This window comes from Balearica regulorum, chromosome 2 (genome assembly GCF_011004875.1).
Source record: "Balearica regulorum gibbericeps isolate bBalReg1 chromosome 2, bBalReg1.pri, whole genome shotgun sequence".
Lineage (NCBI taxonomy): Eukaryota > Metazoa > Chordata > Aves > Gruiformes > Gruidae > Balearica > Balearica regulorum.
The window spans coordinates 101,477,993-101,498,296 of record NC_046185.1 but is presented as its reverse complement, the minus strand read 5'-3'; the positions used below and the strand labels follow the sequence as shown (position 1 = coordinate 101,498,296).

Below are 20,304 nucleotides of genomic sequence, written 5' to 3'. Positions count from 1 at the left end.
GAATGCAACTTCAAATTATACTTCAGGAACAATATTAGAATAAAGTCTACTTCTCCTAGCAGTCAGTAAAAAAGGCTGACAGAAGAGGTTTATCTTAGAAAAACACCATCACCATTCTCCTTCCCTCCAAAATAAAAAAAACCAAACAACATGAGGAAACACTATGCATAGCAAAGCTCGGTATGAACCAAGATTATCTGTGCTATGGAAAATTCTGCTCTCACAAAAAATTCAATTGGAGAGGATTTGAAAAATGGTATGGGGTTTGGTTGGGTTTTTTTAAGGGTAAAGAGTGTTTGTTAGGAAAGATTTCCATATAAAATTTTCCTGTCTTATGCATGTTATACTCTATGCATCAGAAAATTTTGATTTTATAAGTCAGAAAATACGGAGGCAAAAGCATTTTGGAAAAAAAGATTCAAGCATTACATTATACAATGACTAAATGGGACACATCCAGCTTTTTCTATAAAATTTTGTTCTTGAATTCAGTATATTCCTGTCAAAAAAAAAATCAGCATTTAGAGAGTTCATCTATTCTGACAGAAAAGCATTCCATAAGACAGTTTAAAACCAGTTATAATGAGCATGGATTTCATACTCTTACAAGGTCATTCTTGCTGCTAAGAGAAAGCAAGTCAAAGCCAATATAGGCTTCAACATATCATTTTGTATCAGATATTAAGTATAGGGTTTTTTCCTTCTGAGGTTTTTATGGGGTAACGCATAGTGTGACTTTAGTATGACAGAACTCAAGAAACAGCCACCAAGCACCAAAGTTTCATGTTTCTCCATTACATTCACCTTACAAGAAAATTTTGTTTGGCTTTTGCAACCCCTTTTGGAGGTGTTTAAAGCATACTACCATTTGCTTTCTCACTCTCAAGCTTTCTTTCGTGTGGCTAAAGCAGCAAAAAAAGACTAAGATATTGTCTGCATTTACAAGTGAAACCTGCCTTTATTTTTGCTTTCTTTTGGCTATAAAGGACATAGGACAAAAAAAGTGCCTTGAGCTTAACTTCCTAATTTTATATGCAACTTTTTGTTACACTGCCCTGGGCAAAGACTGGTAAATAACACTAAAAATTTTGCTTTTCTAAAGCTGTTTTTGCTGAACAGAAGGAGATACTTGCTAAAGTATAGCTTAGAGCTTTTGGGAAACAAGCATCATTTCTGTACTGAAACCATCAAACTTTCAAAAGGAAAGAAAATTTTAAACTTTTAACAAAATTTCAAAATGGTGAAATATTTCACATGAATGAAAGTGAAATGTTTCAGTATAAACATTTTCCACAGTCAACCATTCCCTTTAAAAAATAAATAAATAAATAAAATCACCCCACTTACAAATGTTATGTTTGGTTTCAGAGTTGCTATATATTTTGAAAGCCAAGGGGTACTCTAAAAACCAAATAAAACATTCAAGTTGATCTAAATATTTATTTCTATTCAAAATGAAACAAACCCTTTTATTCTGAGAAGAACCAAGCAAACATATTTCAGTTCTATACAAAGCAGATTTCCCAATCTTTCCAAATGACCACTGAATTAAAAAACAACAAAACAACAACAAATCAACACTTCCAAAAGACATGTCCATCTAATTCAGCTAATTGATTAGTTGTCTGCCATTAACACGATATGGTTCAGTTTTTCTTGGTATCTAACAGTATACATATGGTGAGTTTTTCTTTCCCTTTCTTTCCCACACAAAGCAGACCCCAATCTATCCTTATGACAGAGTCATACTCTGACTATGTGTTTGAACCATACTGCACAAACTCAGTTTCAGGCAGTCTCCAAGCATTTTCAAGCATAACTCCAACAGAAATTAATTAAAAGCCATAAAATCAAATATCAGTTTGCACATTGTCAAGATTTGAGCTTATACGAACAACGGAAACTCAGTTCTCATATCAATGGGTAACACCAGGGCACTTTTCCCCCCCCGCCCCCAATATTGAATTTGTTATCCAATATGCTTCTCAACAAAGTGTAACAAAGTCTTTTCATCACATGGCTAGTATGGAAAAAGAGTTAGCTTTCTTTTGGGACTGTTGTAGAAATTGCTGAATAAAATTTAGGACAAAGAAGCATGAGAAAATGCTTGACTTCTGATAGTGCTGCTAGGCCACAGAAGAAAAACACTGCTGTGGGTATAATACATACATATATTTATTTGACAGAACATTGACACTGGGATGGCAAAAATATTACTGAGCAAGGAATTACGATTAGTTAAGAAAACTTTCCTGGGGCATGCTTAGGATCATTAACAAAGGCCACGTTGAAACCACTAAGACAGCTTAGATGCTCCTGGGTCTGTGTCCAGACTCCAAGCAAGTGTTTATCTTGCATCAAGGTGAGACCTGCATACACAGTAACTGTCCTCCCCACAGTCTTAGCTTTCCCCCTGGAAAGGCCCTGAGTTCACAGCCCAGGTCTCCATCTGGGGGACTGGGCGCCCAGACCCTCGCAGTGTGTTCAAAGACCAAATCCACTACTGAGAGGACATAGCCGACGCATCCTAAATTGGTACTGCTTCTGCCAATTAATGGGAAAGTAAAAACATTGCCAATATTTAATATTTGTCCTTTCATGAATGGCAGCTGCTATGAAAACATACAAAGAGCTTACTGGTAGTAGTGCAGGAAGAAAAACAGTTACCAATTAATAAATTAATGTCTTGACAGCACCTCATCAGAACTACTAAAAGAGAGATCTTTAGCAAAGCTTGCAGTGATCTGAAAAATCTCTGGAAACCAGTCACATTAGGGAAAATCAATCCTTATCATTATGCATAAACATCTGTTTACAGTAATACTTGTAGAGAGAGAAATATTTAACATTAATCTCCTTTAAACTCTCAACACTTCAAAATCTACGAGATTAGGGATAATTGCTAAAGACGACTAATGAAAGTCAAGACTCAGAACCTTCATTTAGATAGCGCCTCTGCTTTGTAATGCTACATTTTGTCCAAGATTTCCTAAACAGAAGCATTATTCAGAATTCAACACCACACATGCCAGTGAACAATCATGCAAATAATGGAATAAAAATAAATGATATTTTGCCACTGCAATTATTCATCCAGAAGCAATTGTTCCACATGGCTTGAGGATACAAGAACAATGTTTCCCAACAGGACTTGACTTTAATTTGAGCTCCCTGGTTGCTACCATAAAATAAGCTAATAAGGTAGTAATTATACAGTGTATATTTTAATAGCAGTATATCCTCTGCCATCTGCAACAGGCAGGTAATGCTAAAGAAGTGTAATTTTGTACTGGTACATGCAGAAGATTTTCATTCTAGTTTAAGAATGAAATAACAGCTAATTCCATAAAACTATATATATTTTTAACTTAGTTTGCTGAACCAGCAAAAATTGTTGGCAACATAAAGTACTATCTTTGCCCAGAAAGTCTCTCTCAATACATAGGGTTTACAAATCACCAGGTAGCATACATATCTTTTTATGGTCACTAACATCCCATTAAAAATAAATAAATAAATAAAATCAATTTAAAGCCCTGCAATTTAGCCAAAGCTATCCCAGGACACCACTCCGCACAACGTTCAAAGCTCAGGCTTGTTTAACTTTTGTGTCTCCTTGGATCACTGTTCACCAATGGCAGCTACCCCAGCCTTCCACTTCATATACCAAGCAAATACACATTGTTATACATAACGTTGCTTTTGGAAGGAAAGAAAGAGCTCTCTCATAACTGCAAATGCAATTCCCTAAAATACAGCATTGAACATGATATAGCAAATTTTGAAAAAAAAAACCCAACATACTACTAAATTGATGACACAAAGAAAGCGCTGTACTATCAGCTGTAGAAAACCTTTTTGCATAAACATCCTTACAGTAGACATTTGTTCTCTACTCAGAGACCACTTTACTATTTTTTGCAATACTACTTCTTTTACTAGCTGTTTATAGAAGTCTGCTATATAATGTGGTTTGACAAGGCTGTCCATGTAAAGAAGTGATACAACTACTCACTAAAAGTTGAAATAAACAGAAAAACATTAAGGTTAAAAAAGCAAAAACCTTAATAGTCTACTTTTAACCTCAGCTAGATTATTTTGTTAGAGAAATTTTGTAAATTATTAAAGTTGATGTCAGTCCTAACTTGAAGACTACTATGGAGGTCAGACAGGAGACATAAACCCATACAAAGTATGCAAACAAACTCAATTTAAGTCCATCTTAACACTTAGTCCAATACATTATGAAAGCATACAGCATGTACTAGAAAGCTGCAACACACTTAGTTTTTGAGTACATTATATTGAATTTAAGATATTACAATAAAATACAAAAAAAGTTTATTCCAGAGGTTAGAAAAGTACAAGATATAGGTTGATATCTGTTCAGTCATGATGATTTCAGCCATCTCTTTTTAATCGGTTGATTTAAGTCAAGTTTATGCTCATACAAAGAATCTGAACATACACATAAATTATTACAGCTTTCTCATTTCCTGACGTCTAGTTACCACCCTCAGCAAAGTATTAAATTTTGTTTTTACAAAACTGTAACATAGACCAAAAAGATAAAGGTTTGAACCCTGAAATGCACTGAAATAAATACCTACTTACCTACACAAAGCATGGAAAACTCTCAAAAAACAGCTGCTTAATAAAGTCATGGAGCTAAATTTTGACTAAAAAGCCTAAGAGTTTCAAAAATCTTCAGACATCACCTTGGAGACAAAGAAGAGTGATGACTGTCAGGCACCATCTTACAGCTGCTGTCACACAGATACCATATTATTACATATCATATTAGTAGTAGTCCAAGACTGCTCCACTGACTACTAGAAATGGCGTGCAGCCAAGTAACGCAGCATATACTGCAGCTTGGAAATACTTCCTATGTAGAGACATCCTACCTGCAGGCTTCAGTACAGATGTGACTGAAGAAAAATTGGGAGTATCTGATCACAACACTAAAGCAGTTCTGGCAACATACTGTTGCTAGAAATATGGTTACTAGATGTCAACCGCAGTCTGGTCAAAGCATGATCACCTGAATAAAGCATTTTAGAAAGCTTTATTTGTGCTGAAATTTAAGGGCCTGTAACAAAATGCCCTTAAATACAGCTCTTCTAATCAATTTTCAGTGCATTCCACAATCGAAACATCCCACCTTTGGGGCCTATCAAGTTGTGTACCATAAGAATATATACATACAAACGACACCAGTCTCCCTTTTCTTACGTGATTTGATCATGCAGTTATACAAAATCATCACATACTGTTTTGCTGCTGTTCTTCTAAGACACTTCAGTTCTCCTATGAATAATTCCAAAGTGGAAAAACTTTTCATCACACATCTGTATCGCTCTATATTTTTCACTAGAGATTCAGTAACAGCTTCTGGGACAACAGAAGCGATTGTTGAAGAAATTGTAGCTCAGTAACTCAGCAAGAACTTTAATAATGACTTTGAATTACTTAAGTCTTTCACTGGATTGATGAAGTTTCTGCAGCCCAGCTGCAGCACACTGGCAGTAATAAATTCTCCGTACACTGCAAACTAAGTATCTGACTATTTCATGCCTGTTTCTAAGTATGTGAAAGCTGGAGGCAAAGCCTGTCATTTTACAACTTAGTACTTGCTTCTTTCCTTATGTCCTCTAACAAAGGTACTAGTGTAAGTCCAAATAAGAATAGAACTCCCCGGAGATGCCTGCTGTGAGATACGTCATAGCATTTCTTCAAGAAATTTCAAAACAATAGCTTAAGGGCAAGTTTTTCCATTAGAAATCAAGTTATTTTGAAAGAGTCAATATTTATAATAAAGGCCACAGTACAGCAGATGAATTGAATTACTGAATTTTCAATCCAAATGTACAATACTCGAAGTTCAAAATACTTTCCAAAATTTCACATTTATCGTCTGCAAAGACAAACAAAACTCAGGAGTTTTCTTTCCTGTTATATCAAGCAAAGACATCTTGATGTTAATTCATATGGACTTTAGGGCATGTAAATACAACTATAACAGGACAGACAAGTCTGATTTTTTTTCTTTCCATACATACAATAAATCTAAATAAAATTTAAATAGTTAACCTAAGTAAGACCATAATCCTGACTGTATTATCCATATCTTCTCTTCGTCATATTCCCTTGCTGAATTGTTCAAAGTTTCTTCAGAACATTTCAACAGCTATATAGTGCGCCTTTTCTACCTACATGTCTTGCTATCACCAGGCAATTGCTTGTGTCTGGTAATTACTGCATAATAATAACCATAACCATCAAATGGCAGCTTTTCTCCTGCACACCGACTACTTACCTATCTTGTACTACTGAAAATGTGTAGCTTTCTGAAACATGATTCCTGAACTGCTTCTTCAACAAAATAGCAAGTGTATTTATACATCTTCTATTTCAGTTACTGAACATTTCGTAATACACATACAGGTTTTAGAAACTTGTCTTACTAAAACAAGAAATCTGAGACATGACAGGATTCTTGTCTATCATAACAGCCAATCCAATTCACAGCAACAACAGCATTAATTGTGCAAACCTAAGCAGTAGGAGAAATTTTGTGGCAATTTTACATAAGCTTCATGGAAGAAAAGAGAGGAGCTTGGCTTTGAACAAAAGCAAAAGACATTTACAATCTTAAGTGAGAACTTTCTGTGTGGATAATGTAGAACTCGGAATTTGCAAACATGAGCTTTGATTAAGAAAATTACTCTTCCTTGCACACTACTGACAGGAATAGCCAGAAGTTCATCACAGATCTAAAAAAGGTTCATTACGGATCCCTAAATAAGGATGGATTGAAAAACATGTAACAAGTAGGTCTCCAACGATTCAACTAAAACAGTTGCAACATTCAGAGCCATAAGTGAAACCCAATGCATGTACTGTTTGTACATGCCCAGAGGATGTGATATCACATACTGTATTTATTACTCTGATTCACAGTATTTGATACAAAGATGGAAGGAAATACTATACCTGAATTACTTCAGATTTTGTTTTAATATATGTTTAATCCTTCAACATAGCTCAGAAACACAAAAAACAACACCTGTGCCTTCACAGAGATTGCATCAGAAATGAATACTGGCATTATTTGGAAATCCGTATTTTTGAAACACAGGTAAAATTTAGATATAAAGAACAAGTATTAAGGTACAATAAAGCTACCATAACAACCAAACATACCAGAGTTTTAGGTAGATCCTGGGACAGAGTACTGTACTGCAGGAAAAAAAAAAAACCTTTTGATGTTTGGTTGGATCCATGTGACTTTAATACTCTATTGGACTTAAAAGCTGATAAGGTTTGTATGGCTCTCAGAAACATCCCAGAACTCCTCCAGGAAATCCATTACCAGAAAAAGCAATGTATCCTTAAACAGGGTTTTAAGAATCCTTGGGAGGTTCATGAAATTTACTTTTATTTTTGAGTGGGAAAAGTTACTATCTTCCCCTTTAAGAAAACAGAGATAGAGTAAAATGACCAACTATTACAGTTTCCCCATCATCGTGACAAAATGCTTGCATGGAACTTCACTTAAGCAAGCCTAAAATCAAAATGAAATACTCCTTACGGTAGGACTACATTTTGTAAATAGTGGCACACAACATAATGAAAGTACGGCTTTCTAACACAAAGGCACCACCATACATAGGTACAACTGTTAAGAACATCAGTTACCACATGTCCTGATTTTGGCAGGGATAGAGTTAATTTTCTTTCTAGCAGCTGGTATATTGCTGGGTTTGGGTTTTAGGATGAGAATAATATTGACAACACACTGATGTTTTAGTTGTTGCCAAGCAGTCAAGGACTTTTCAGCTTCTCACACTGTCCTGCCATGGAGTAGGCTGGGGGTGCACAAGATGCTGGGAGGGGACAGTCAGGACCCCAACTGACCAAAGGGATATTCAATACCATATGACATCATGCTCAGCATATAAACTAGGGTAAAGGTGGCAGGGAGGGGTGCTGCTTGGGAACTGGCTGGGCATCGGTCAGCAGATGGTAAGCAGTTGCATTGTACATTACTTGTTTTATATATTCTTTTATCATTATTATTATTATAATTATTATTTTCCCTTCCTTTTCTATCTTATTAAATCCTCTATCTCAACCCACAAATTTTACTTTTTTTTTGGTGGATTCTCTCCCCCATCCCACTGGCAGGGGGAAGGGAGGGAAGTTAGTGAACATCTGTGTGGTATTTAGTTGCCTGCTGGGTTAAACCACAACACTGTAACAGAGCCGTATTGTATCACGATCATTACATATGAAAATAAGACCTGGTATACTTCAGAGACTGACTTTTATTGTAGGGATAAAATCCCTTACCTTGAAAAGACTGTTTGGCTCTGTTCACTAGTTCTTCAATTGGATAACTTGCTAGATCTCCTCTGGCATGCTTAGTTTTGCAGTAGGTACATGCATTGAGACACCTGTTTAGAAAATAAAAATACTCAGTTTCTGGCCAAGAAAGCTTTTATATGCACAGCTATAATTATTAAGTACATCTGGAAAAAATGAGCTTTTATATCTATGACTAGAAAATAGTAGTATTGTTTTAATATCAGTAAAGTAACAAGACTGGTTTGAAAAGTGCTTTGTCCTGTTATCTTCTTAAAGTATCTTTCACATCTATATAAAAGGTTGATAAAATGATCAGTGGAAATCACACATAAAATCCAAGAGTGGGAATTTAGATATTTCTAGAAAGCTATAATGGGGCTAATAATTGTTCATTATTAAAGATGAATCTCCAGGCTTCCAATCCCGCTATTACATTAAAAAAATTGAACCTGAACAAGGAAATAAAGGAAAAGAGTCTGTAAAGGCTAAAAGTAGATTTTAAACATCGTGTATATTCTTGAAAACACATTTTAGTTAATTTTTCCTTCTTTCATTTGGCTTGTGTAAACAAAGACAGAATCACCAGCTAGAAAGACAGCTTGGCACAAAAGATTGGGGAGCTAATGAAAAACTCCCATAAGAAACTGAAGAAACAACGTGAATGCTTTTAATTTACCTAACAATGTAGCAAAGGCAGAGTAATTCAAAGTAAAAGGATTGAAAGATCAAAATGAACAAACAAAACCTACTATTAGTTGCATGTTTTTCTCAGGTTAGCCTTTGGATCCTGGTAGTGCCATGAATATAATAAGCAGAACATTAGAAGGAGTTTGTTGCACCTTTTTTTTTCCTTTGCCCCCTTTTTAAAGCTGATAATACCCTACAGCTTCTCATAGGTTAAAGCATTTAAACTTCTAAAACCCCACAAAATCAAAAAACCCAGGTATAAATATCACTCTTGCTCACGGTTACCAGAACATCTTAAATTTTGTTCATTTTCACAATCAAAAAAGCCACAGCTTCAATATAAGCCACAGCGTTTGGGTGTCAGAAAAGGCTAATGCTCAAATTACAGCAGTATTACTATAGAACCTTCAAAACAATAATGAAAAGGCAAAAGACAGCACCAGGTGGTTTCTGAAGAAGTTACCAGCTACAAGACTGTGTTTACTGCTTAGACATCATAATAGAAGACAAGATACATCCAACAGCTCCATAACTAGGTAATTACTGCTTTGCAAACGCTAAATGTTTTCCTTCACAAAGACTCCCCTCACACCTTAGTTATACCCTGTTCGCTCAACAGTGGATCAGGAAATGCAGAACGCCACAGAACACTGCACAGGACGTTTTCTCACCACATCATCTCAGCCATGAGACCTCTTCCACCAACCAAATCTTACCTTCTGCCAGAAGACATCTAGACACTTTGTGATTCTTTCTGCTAGACTGGAAGTTGTAAATTTTGCATTGTCTTATGTATATTATTTTTCCTGTTTTTCAGACCCAAACATCAGATTTTAGCATTCATTTTAGATTAGAAAACTACAAAGATACTGCTTAACTGCAATGAGACTGTTCTATTAAGAACTAAAAATGTGTATGAAAAAAAGCTGCCATTCAGTAAAATATAAAATCATCTATTAAAAACAGAGGAAAAAAGACCTAAATCTGAACCTTTACAACCTGCTCCAAATAGGTGATTCATTCCCATCAAAAGACAACTTTTCATCAGATGTGAAATCATTTTTATGTATCTCACCTTTCTTCTGCAAACCGAAAGCCTTTCATTGCAAGACCTAAAGCATGTTTAAAAGTAGCATTTGGAATTAAGAGAGTACAAGCAGATAATTGGTTTACACTTTCCCGTGTGTAACCTATTTAGCAAATTGTTTCCTACTAGGTCACTGGCCATCTAAAGTATGCCACAAAGGGCTTTCCCTCACAGCCCAGGGGGTACTCATTTCTCTCCCTGCTTCCCATTCATCACTCTTTCAAAATCCTTCAATTCTTCCAGGGTTGCAGAGCATGTCTCCCTCTTTTTTCTTTTTTTTCTTTTTTTTTTCTTGTTTAGTTTTGTTTGTTTTTAAAGCACAACTCGCCATTCAACCCAACGCTTCATTTCTAAGCAGGATCCCATCCAGTCAGCCCACGGTCACACTCCTTCCCCTCTACATCATTCCCTAAACTAAAGCCAGCTTTCTTCCACACAGCTAACAGCCAGGCTGCCCCTCAGCAGGACAGCTCCATACACAGCTCTGCAAAGCGCTAAAAGAAAATGCTGGGATGACGAAATATTGCAGGGAAACTCCTATGTCTTCGCACAGGCACCTCACGGGCAATCTGGTCAAAGCCTGTGTTATAGTTACTGGCCAGCTTCTAAGATCACTAACGCAAAATGCTGGTTACCACACCACAGCAGCTGAGGGACCCAGCAGAAGCCTTGGAAGTCAGCACTCGTCACAGCTCTTCCAGCGGCGCAGATGGAAATGCTCCAGCATTTACATAGCAACATTTATGAGAAGAGAGTAAAGGCAGCAGTAGAGAAAATAAAGTAAAAGAATTACTTGTCACATACAGGTTGAGCCACAGATTTTGATTTAGGGTGGGTTTTTTTGAAGCAGCTGGGTTTTGTTTGTTTGGGTTTTTTAGTTCTCATGTTATTTTTTTTTTCAATTTGCTTTCCTTTCAAAAAACACAAAATCAGTTTCATAGCAGACATTATTAATCTCCAAACCTTGAGGATAAGTTTTATATCTTCAATCAATGTTCCTTTCCTACAAGGCCTAGTTTCTAGTAAACTAGTTTCTCGTGCATCTTCAGAGATGTTTTCTGGGCAAATATTCTCTAAAAAAAGTCCAGGGCTACCTAAATAAATATGGTAACAGCAGTTTTAAACTTGGTCACAGAGAGAGAATGGAAATGTGCAGCAAGAAGGAGGAAGAAAGGTGAAATTATTCTCCAAATATTCACAGTATTATGCAGGATTGTTTCTAAGAGCTTTATTACTACGGTCTTTACAACTTCAGGGGGACTGTTGACTTATTTTGGGCTAGGAGCTGAAAGTTGGGATTTTGAGGCAGACTTTTTTTTCAAGTTTTGTTGCACCAATTAACTTATTCCTACTATAAAATAAATATATTGTAGAATGGAAATACCTTTTTTTTTTTAATTTTTTTTTTGGTACTTAAGGAGATTATACAACAAAACCAAAGTGAGACAGACTTTAATGTAAAATAGAAAAGGATCAATTTTAGAAAGTAAAAAAAAAAAACCCCAAAAAACCAAACAACAACCAACCAACAAAAACCCAAACAAAATAACCCCTTTTAAATTCTATTTGTACCATATTTGTTAATTCCAACTTGGGAAAAAATGTTTGGGGCTACAGCCAACCAACAAAAGGATGCAGATTTCAAATACTTGTAAAAATGCTGAACTAACCACTTTTCACAGATTTGAGAATTATCTATTCTTGAAAATATAAATTTAAACAAAACCAGAAGTATAATAAAGTATCTGTAGTGATTTTTTTCCCTAGTAAGTCAGCCTCTACTCCAAGTTTCCAGCAAAACAAATTATTCATACGTCCACGCTGCCACATACTCAGACCACAGACAACCAAGTGGAAAAAGGCTGTTGGGAACTCCAAGAATCTGAACATTGCCTCTAAGTGGTATTCACCTGCAAGTGGATTGTCTAAAACCAGCCCAGGAGGTAAAGCTCTCATGGAATCACAGGTTTGCATTGGAAGGGACCTCAAAGATCATCTAGTTCCAACCCCCCTGCCATGGGCAGGGACACCCTCCACTAGACCACGTTGCCCAAAGCCCCATCCAACCTGGCCTTGAACACCCCCAGGGAGGGGGCATCCACAACCTCTCTGGGCAACCTGGGCCAGTGCCTCACCACCCTCACAGTAAAGGTTATCTAATCCAAATCTCCCCTCCTTCAGCTTAAGGCCATTACCCCGTGTCCTATCACCGCATGCACTTGTAAACAGTCCCTCTCCAGCTTTCCTGCAGGCCCCCTTCAAGTACTGGATGGCTGCTCTAGGGTCTCCCCGGAGCCTTCTCCAGGCTGAACAATCCCAACTCTTCATAAATTAATTTTTTCTTAAAAAAAAAGCCTTTATCACAGCTAAAGCTCAAATATATGGCACTAAAAAGCCAATACGCTAGTATTGTGAAAGAGTATTCTGCTTTGTGTTAAACTGGACGCCTTCTTCAAGCATTTAAAGTTAGTTTGTATTAATACAGGTCAAAGCATTTTTGCACAAAGAAATTACAGATATTTATAGAAACAATTATTAATGGTCATTGTGTTCGTAATTACCAACATGTTTTGGATAAATTCTGTAGTGATTCCAGACCAAAAATACCAAGTCCTGGTTTTCCAACATACTAAACTGATTAAGGTACTTTGAATTATTAACCTTTTGCTTTGAATTATTAACCTTTAATCATCTACGCGCCCAATACACAGAAGTATTTCACAACAAGGTAAAATACTATCTACAGATAAATTACTACCATGTGGCTAATTAAAAAACTTTTTGAACACGTTACCAAACCAAATGTCATCAACATTTTGGTCAAGTGCCTGAAATTTTGTTGTAGACATAGGAAACAGCCGTCTTCATGTTGTTTAGGTAGTATGTGCTCATGTTGTGCATTAGATTAAGCAGACTCTTCATTTTCAAAACAGTAATATTCCTCATAAAACACACACTTAACATGAAAGGCTACCCCTTACAGATGGAACTAATTATGAGTAAAAATACTTATGCCACAGCAGACAAATAAAGACTTTCCTTCAGTGGGACTAATCAGTGGATTTCAGCAGCAGATGAGAACGAGAGTACAGACATGAGGAGTACAATCTTGGTTCCTCTTAATGGGACTCATGCCACTAAGTTTAATGAAGACAGGATTCCACCCTCAGATATGAAAAGTATAAAATATCTTTCATTCAAGAATCAGAAAACAGCTCACTTACAGAGACTGTGATGTGCCATTAGTGCTAGTCACTCACATTTAATGTGATTGACCAAGACCAGACATCTGTGAGCAAGATGGGAGAGCTGTATAGCTGCAACAGTGTCATATGACAAGATCCCTGCTGCTCTGCAGGTGGGTAATTTTGTAGAAGCGGGTGGTATTGCCCCATTAATTTCCTGAATAAGCCAGTAAATTCTTGCTTGGTATCAACATAATGAGCTGGTATAAATAAATAAGTAAACAAAACCAAAACCTGAACCAAAACTCAGTCCTAAGGTGATCTTCTCCCAAATTAGAAATTTGCAGAAATAAAGTATCATTAATCACAATTCAGTCTAAACCTTAATATCTGCACTTAGGAGATCTGACTAGTTAAGCAAATTCAAAATTTTATGAAGTTTGCACTACTGAAAAATAAAAATGAAGTTCTGCCAGTAGTGCAGTGCCCCTAACATCACTGGAACATCCCATCAGTACAAATATAGAAAGATTGCTCATCACAGTCACCCACACCATCTCTCTGCACCTACCATCAGACTTCCTTAGAAGGCCTCAATAATTCCAGCCTAGGAATATTTTGTATTAGTAAACGGTGGTTTTCCTGAAAGGGAAGCATGATTTCCTTGCTTCAAAATACAGTTTACAGAAGAGAGACAGGCTTTTATAAGATACTTTTAGAGCTTCTGTCAAATGTAATTTTGATAAAAATGCTGTGTAGTTAGAAAAGAGAAAACTCCTTTTACAGGCTTAACTGAGCAAAAGAAATACCAGAAATATATACTCCCAGCAGATGAAAAGGAGATGAATACAATCCACAACTTACTACGCAAGACCTAGTAGAATTCTACAAATAGTTAAATATCATACTATATTTGTAGAGTTAAATGCCATAAATATTTCTTAGTATTTTACCTCTATAAATGTTACTTTGTACTTCCAAAATTTCTAAATTCCGTCAAGCTGAACTGCAATGGATCAGGAAGAAAAGTAGTTCACAGAACAAACCCCATGCTTAATATACCCGACTTGTTTTCAGAAAACTGTTCTTTTGCTTGCGGTTTGCACATTTTACAGTAAAGTTTTCAACCCACTATGACAGGGAAGATAATTTCCTATAAAAATTTGGGGCATGGGAGGTTGTTTGCACTTTTAAAAGATTCATGATTTAAAATACTTTTGAATCAGTGGCAAGCTATTTCTCATCAAGGCTACTTAGTCTAAGCAGCAAGCCACATTATTACACAAATACCGTTTCTAGTATCCCAGCTTGTTCAGACTGAGCTTGGCCACCAGCCACAGGGGCTATGCTACATAGATGGGCTCAATGTTACAACATTTTCTCTATGATAAAAAGAGGACTCCTCCAAAATTATCTTTGTAGCTAACTATTTTACAAATTGCTCTGAGTGAGCAATGCCAAGTTAAAAAGAAAAAGCCTCTCAAAAAAGTTTTAGAAGAAAATAGGATGACCTTTCAAGAAACATTATACTGTGAATGGGACTGCATGCATTTTTCTCAAAGTAGGATGCATCTCTGGGACGCTATTTTTTAATCCTGCAACCCATTCCATGCTCAGCAAAAATGCGAGCAAAGTGCATTATAATTTTGTTCTTTCAAAGACCTTTGAAGCCAGTGTTTGATCTAGTAATGTCTCACTAGTTACTAATCAAAAGGAATTTGGAGAGAAGGCAGCTCAGTTAGTTTGATAAGCTATAAAATGACTTAATTCTGTACTTTAAATATTTACATTTTGTGAAACTGAATTCCTACAGTCAAGTGCAGGTGATTCAACAGTCACAGCCACATAGTTACACCATCATACATTCAACTTGCTCACTTTAAGGCCAATGATTTAACATCAGCAAAATCAAGTGAATCAATGGCAATTTTTTAGCATTTGTCTAAAGAACAACTTGGTTAATTATTCTGCCCCTGTAGTTCTGCAATTGTCTGAATTCATTCATTCAGGCATTCTAAATTGGTATTACAAGGTAAAACATTCCATTGGAAGCTGCATAGATCTGTGTTCCCCACTCTGACCCAAAATGGCGCATTGCTAGATGCTTACTGGAAACGGCAATGATTTTTTTCTCTGCAATTCAAACTAAAGCTCTACAATTCACAGAGACATTAATTATTTTAGAAGCATTTCCTAGTAGCTGCTTGGCTACGCAGACCGCAACTTTAGGGGCAGATCATGACAGTCATTAATATTAAAAAGCAACTCAGCTGAAATAGCACAGGTAGATAAATTAGGTTCTGTGGTTGCACACAGCTGAAAATGCCATGGCATTGTAACTACAAGTAATCAATTCTTTCAACTTCATAAAGAGTAACAGTATTTGGAAGACAATGACTCCTGGCCTCAGTCAAATAGCAGTAATGAAGGCGATAGAAATAAAGAGTTATGACAGAAAAACCTTAGATAGAAAAGATACTTTCTTAGAAATCTGCTCACAGCTAATCCCAGAGACGCAGTGGCAGAATACCCCAAACATCACTATTTCAGCATGCATAAGCAACTATTACTCTCAGATCCCTCCTAATGAACAGCAGTGACTGGAAAATTACCTCTGAGGACAGGATTCTTGGAGACTTGCTTTAATTTAAAAAGATTTACAGAGCTGTAACTTGACAAATGCCTTAGCATGTAAAGCATCAAATAGTATAAATTTATTAAAAAACCCACTCTGTTGGGGGCAGATGATTTAACATAACTTATACCGAATGTGCTGCAAAACCTAATTGGGTTAGTAATGAACAATTTTATAAGCTTTAAAAATTCAACTTTCAAAGTTTTTTAACAAAATACTAAGGATTAAATTAAAACTATGATTTCTACATAGCAGGGTGGGGGGGAGACAATCAGCACATTTAAAGTTCTGTTTCAGGAATGAAGCATCTGAGCAGAACTCCATGAGTGGAAGGGGAAGGGGAGTCAAGTGTCTTTTTATAAGCAGTCCACTTCATTACCATGCATCTTCGCAACATCAGCAGCATCACCCACACAGAAAACTTAGTTGAAAAGTAGACCACTGCCTGTGATAAGAGCTATTGTTTTTACTTCCTGAATGGCTTTTGGGACAGACTCTTTTAAAGTGCTGAAATCTCACAGGAAACATTAGGCTGCAGTTAATTCTGTAACATGCAGCAGGTACCACACAGATTCTTGGGATAAAAGGTATTGTTTTTGTACTGGTCAAAACATCCGGGGCGGGGGGGGGAGAAGTTAAATTTCAGCAGCACTGAAACTACCAGGCTTAATTTAGCATTTATCTAAGATGGCCATCAGACCAATTTCAAAAAAAGTATTTGTAAAATGTCTGTGGGAAAGTGGATCTGAATTGTCTGGGTAAAATAATGGAAATAAGTGCATAATAAAAACAAACTCACCATTTATAATCTAGAAAGAACCCCTTTCCCAATGATTGTGTCTATCAATGCTTTCTGCCCCCAAATGTCCTACTGGTTGCAGCAGCAGTAGAAATGTTAAAAACTCCAATGTGGACAAGGATCTAAGCATTATCTACAATTGATACTACGTTGTTGCTCTTAAATGTCATCTGTCTTGTGATAAATTGGTTAGCCTTGCTGAAAAAAATAAGTGTATGTGCAGCAGCAGAGAGACATATACATGTTTCAAGTACATACTCTTTGTTATGTATTACTTTGTCAACTTCAAATGAAAGAAGACCACACATTTCAACATAATTGCCCAATCCTGAATCTGTCTGAGATTTTCCAAGCAATTTAATGGACCAATTTACACAGTTATTCTTATAAGAATCCAATGACTGATTTCTTTTAAAAATAGAAATTTAAACCAGGGCCTTATGTTTGCCTTTAAGAATCTCCAAGGGGATTTTCAAAAGCAAATTAATCCCCTTTACACAGTTATAAAGCCGAGTCAGTCAAATTATCTTCATGGGCGTATCTTCCTTACTGCTCATGTACCTCTTAAAGAAAATGCAAGTAAAGGTACTTACTCTTAAATAACTAGGGAAACTAATTTGATTAAGTAGGCAAACTAACATTTATAAATTGTTTTCATTATTTTATAATATTACTGTTTAAATATATTTTGCAGAATTTAAAAGCATAGTGACAGTGCAGAAAACCAGGAAACAGTAGCCCTTTCATTACTAAACTAATGATCCTCAACTTCTCCATCTGCTTCACTGCTCCAAAATTCTCCCCTTCTAATGATTCCTCAGCTCTTTTCTTCTATTTTACTTTTTTTTTTTCTTTCTGCCATTTTCTTCACTTTTTCCTGTTCTCTTGCATTCGGTGACCATTATGCTTGTAACTCTCCAGCGGTGTCCTCAAGTCCCAGTGACTGGAATGGTCTGACTTTCTTCCAAGCTAGCTGGCCGGTGTTCGTATGCTTTGATTTCCTCTTCAACCACTCAAGTCTGTGGCGAGTCTGAAACTTTTCCAGTTCAACTGCTGCCAGCTCTGACAGAAACCATAACTTGCTAGCTTGCTTTTTTTTCTCTTTTTCTTTTCTTTTTTTTTTTTCTTTTTTTCTTTTTCTTTTCTTTTTTTTTTTAAAGCACAAAGACAGACAACTAGTTCTTGGTTGGTTAGACCTAAGTTATGAAAACTCTTTTTTTCTTTTTTGTCACCTCCATCACAACTCAGATAGTTATAGTCAGTCATTTAAAAGAAAATCAGAAGGACCATGACTAAAGCACTTAATGCACAAATCAGTGCATTAAAAATGGGCCACAGAACCCCTTGGGGATTCAGGATCTAAACAGCCTTCTAGACATTACAGGCTGGAAAATACACAAGAGGCAGCTCCAGTCATCAAAAGCAAGACTTAACAATAAAAAGGAAAACACAAAGTAGCTGAGCAATTCAGTTGTTTACAGGGCTTAGTCAACACTTAAATGGAATTTTTCTTCATATTTCCACAGCCACATTTGGCTACAACATCATCTTTGCAATGGTTGACTTGAAACAGCTTTTATGCTTTAACAAAGGTCTTAAAAAGACCCAACTTTTTGGATGATGGGAGTTTTACACTGGCTGCACATGGGCTGTTGAACAGACCCAACAAGTCAACATACCAAGGAAGATTACCATTTCGTTCAGTAAGCACCATCCAATAACTTCCCTGCAGAAACGCTTTCACAAATAAGGTTGATGACATCGTACTACAAGATATTTGTTTGCTTTTATAAACATGGGTTAAAATGACATTTTCCTTGTGAGGCTGAGTTGTCCAAAGCAAATGACCTGACCATGCCTTCTACAAAGAGGTGACTGACCCCATGGGAAGGCACAGGCCGGGTATGTCATATACCTTGATTTTAGACAGGCCTTTACCACAGTCTCCCATAGAATCCATAAAGCCAAATTGCTGTGATATAGACTGAGTAAGTGACAACAAGGTGGGTTACAAACTGGCTGGATTGTGGTCAGCAATGCAAAGTCTAACTGGTGGCTGGTTAGCATTGGTGTTCCTCAGGGACTAATGCTGGAGCCACTATTATTTCATATTCATTTATTATTTCATTTTATTATTTATAGACAGGAGGGCCACCAAGATGACTGGGGTGCTCAGGCACATGGCACACAAGGAGAGGCTGAGAGAACAGGTCTACTCATGGTTAGGATGAGGAGATCTTACTGCTGTCTACAAATAGCTGATGGGACCATACAATGAAGATACTGCCAGGCTGTTTTTGGAGGTTCAAAGTCATAGGATTAGAAGCAATGGACATATGTTGTAATAAAGGAAACTAGGATTAGACTTAAGAAAGTACTTTACCATGACAGTGGTCGAGTACTGAAACAGGTTTCACCACAGCTGATCTCATCTCTTTGAGATGCTGGAATCCAACACCACCACTATTCCTTTCTCTAGAGCCCAAAGACCTGCTCTGCTCTAGGATTATGTGTCTACATGGATGAGTGTGTGCACACATATGTGTAAAAGACACACACACAAGAAGCACAGCATGCTTCCATACCACAGGAAGCTTAGATTCAACTACAGGGGTAAGAAAAGCTAGAAGATGAGAAATCAATGCAGAGGAGGACCAAGTCTGGCCTGTACAAGGAAAACCAGAGAAGAACATTAAATGAAAGATACCGGAAACAGTATCAACATTTAATAATTTTCACTCCATTTATTATCAAATACATTTAGAGTGTGACACTACTGTGATACTCACGTGTTATCCATAAGTACACCACAGCACTAGTTCTAACACTAGTAGAGAAACAAGTATGGTAGATTTTTTGGAGCAGACATGCAGTAGCCAGTCACGAACAAAATACTGCCAAGCATGCTATTGAAGCTACAGCCAGCCAACAATTCACACACACACAAAAATAAATTAGAACACTTATTGTAAAGATGACAAAATAGCTATCAGTTGTGTGCAAATTAGATTTCCACTTTCATCATGTTCCTCCACAGGATAAAGAATACAGGGAAGGGGCACTGTATCCATACAGTGAACACTGAGAAAGCAAGTGCATGCATGTTCTTCCATGGCCATGGAGTTGTGAGTTGCCATTTAAAATTGCACTTTGCTTCCTGCCACCCTTCACCTTTGTGCAACATTAATTAATACGCCTTGAAGCTTTATACAGACACACACAGGTAGTAACTGTGCAAAACCCATAATTTAGTCCCCTGAGTGGAATATATTTGTGCTTCTCCACATTCCTTTGAAATGTTGAAATCAACTCAAATCGTAAATAAGTCTTACCAAAAAAAGATGAAATTTGACAGTATTGTTATATCTGGCCACATTTAAACTTGTGAATTCATTTAACTCGAATTTACTTAAGAATCCCAAACTCTCTTCTGCAAACACACCTGCATCACATGTAAAAGAAATTGATGGGGGGAAAAAAACCTGAATGTATAAACAACAAAGACAAGTCCCTCAATTAACAGATGTGCAATAAGCTGTTA

General features: G+C 36.6%; 1 protein-coding gene across 6 annotated transcripts in view; it reads right to left on the bottom strand.

Moving 5' to 3' along the window:
- The window catches only part of CDKAL1 (CDKAL1 threonylcarbamoyladenosine tRNA methylthiotransferase), a 441,944-nt gene that overhangs the window by 241,481 nt on the left and 180,159 nt on the right, over positions 1 to 20,304 (bottom strand). For all 6 annotated transcript variants that reach the window (XM_075745163.1, XM_075745164.1, XM_075745166.1 and 3 more), the window contains one exon: positions 8,356 to 8,459. In XM_075745163.1, coding sequence (XP_075601278.1) covers positions 8,356 to 8,459 — 104 coding nt within the window. The remainder of the gene's footprint in view (positions 1 to 8,355; positions 8,460 to 20,304) is intronic.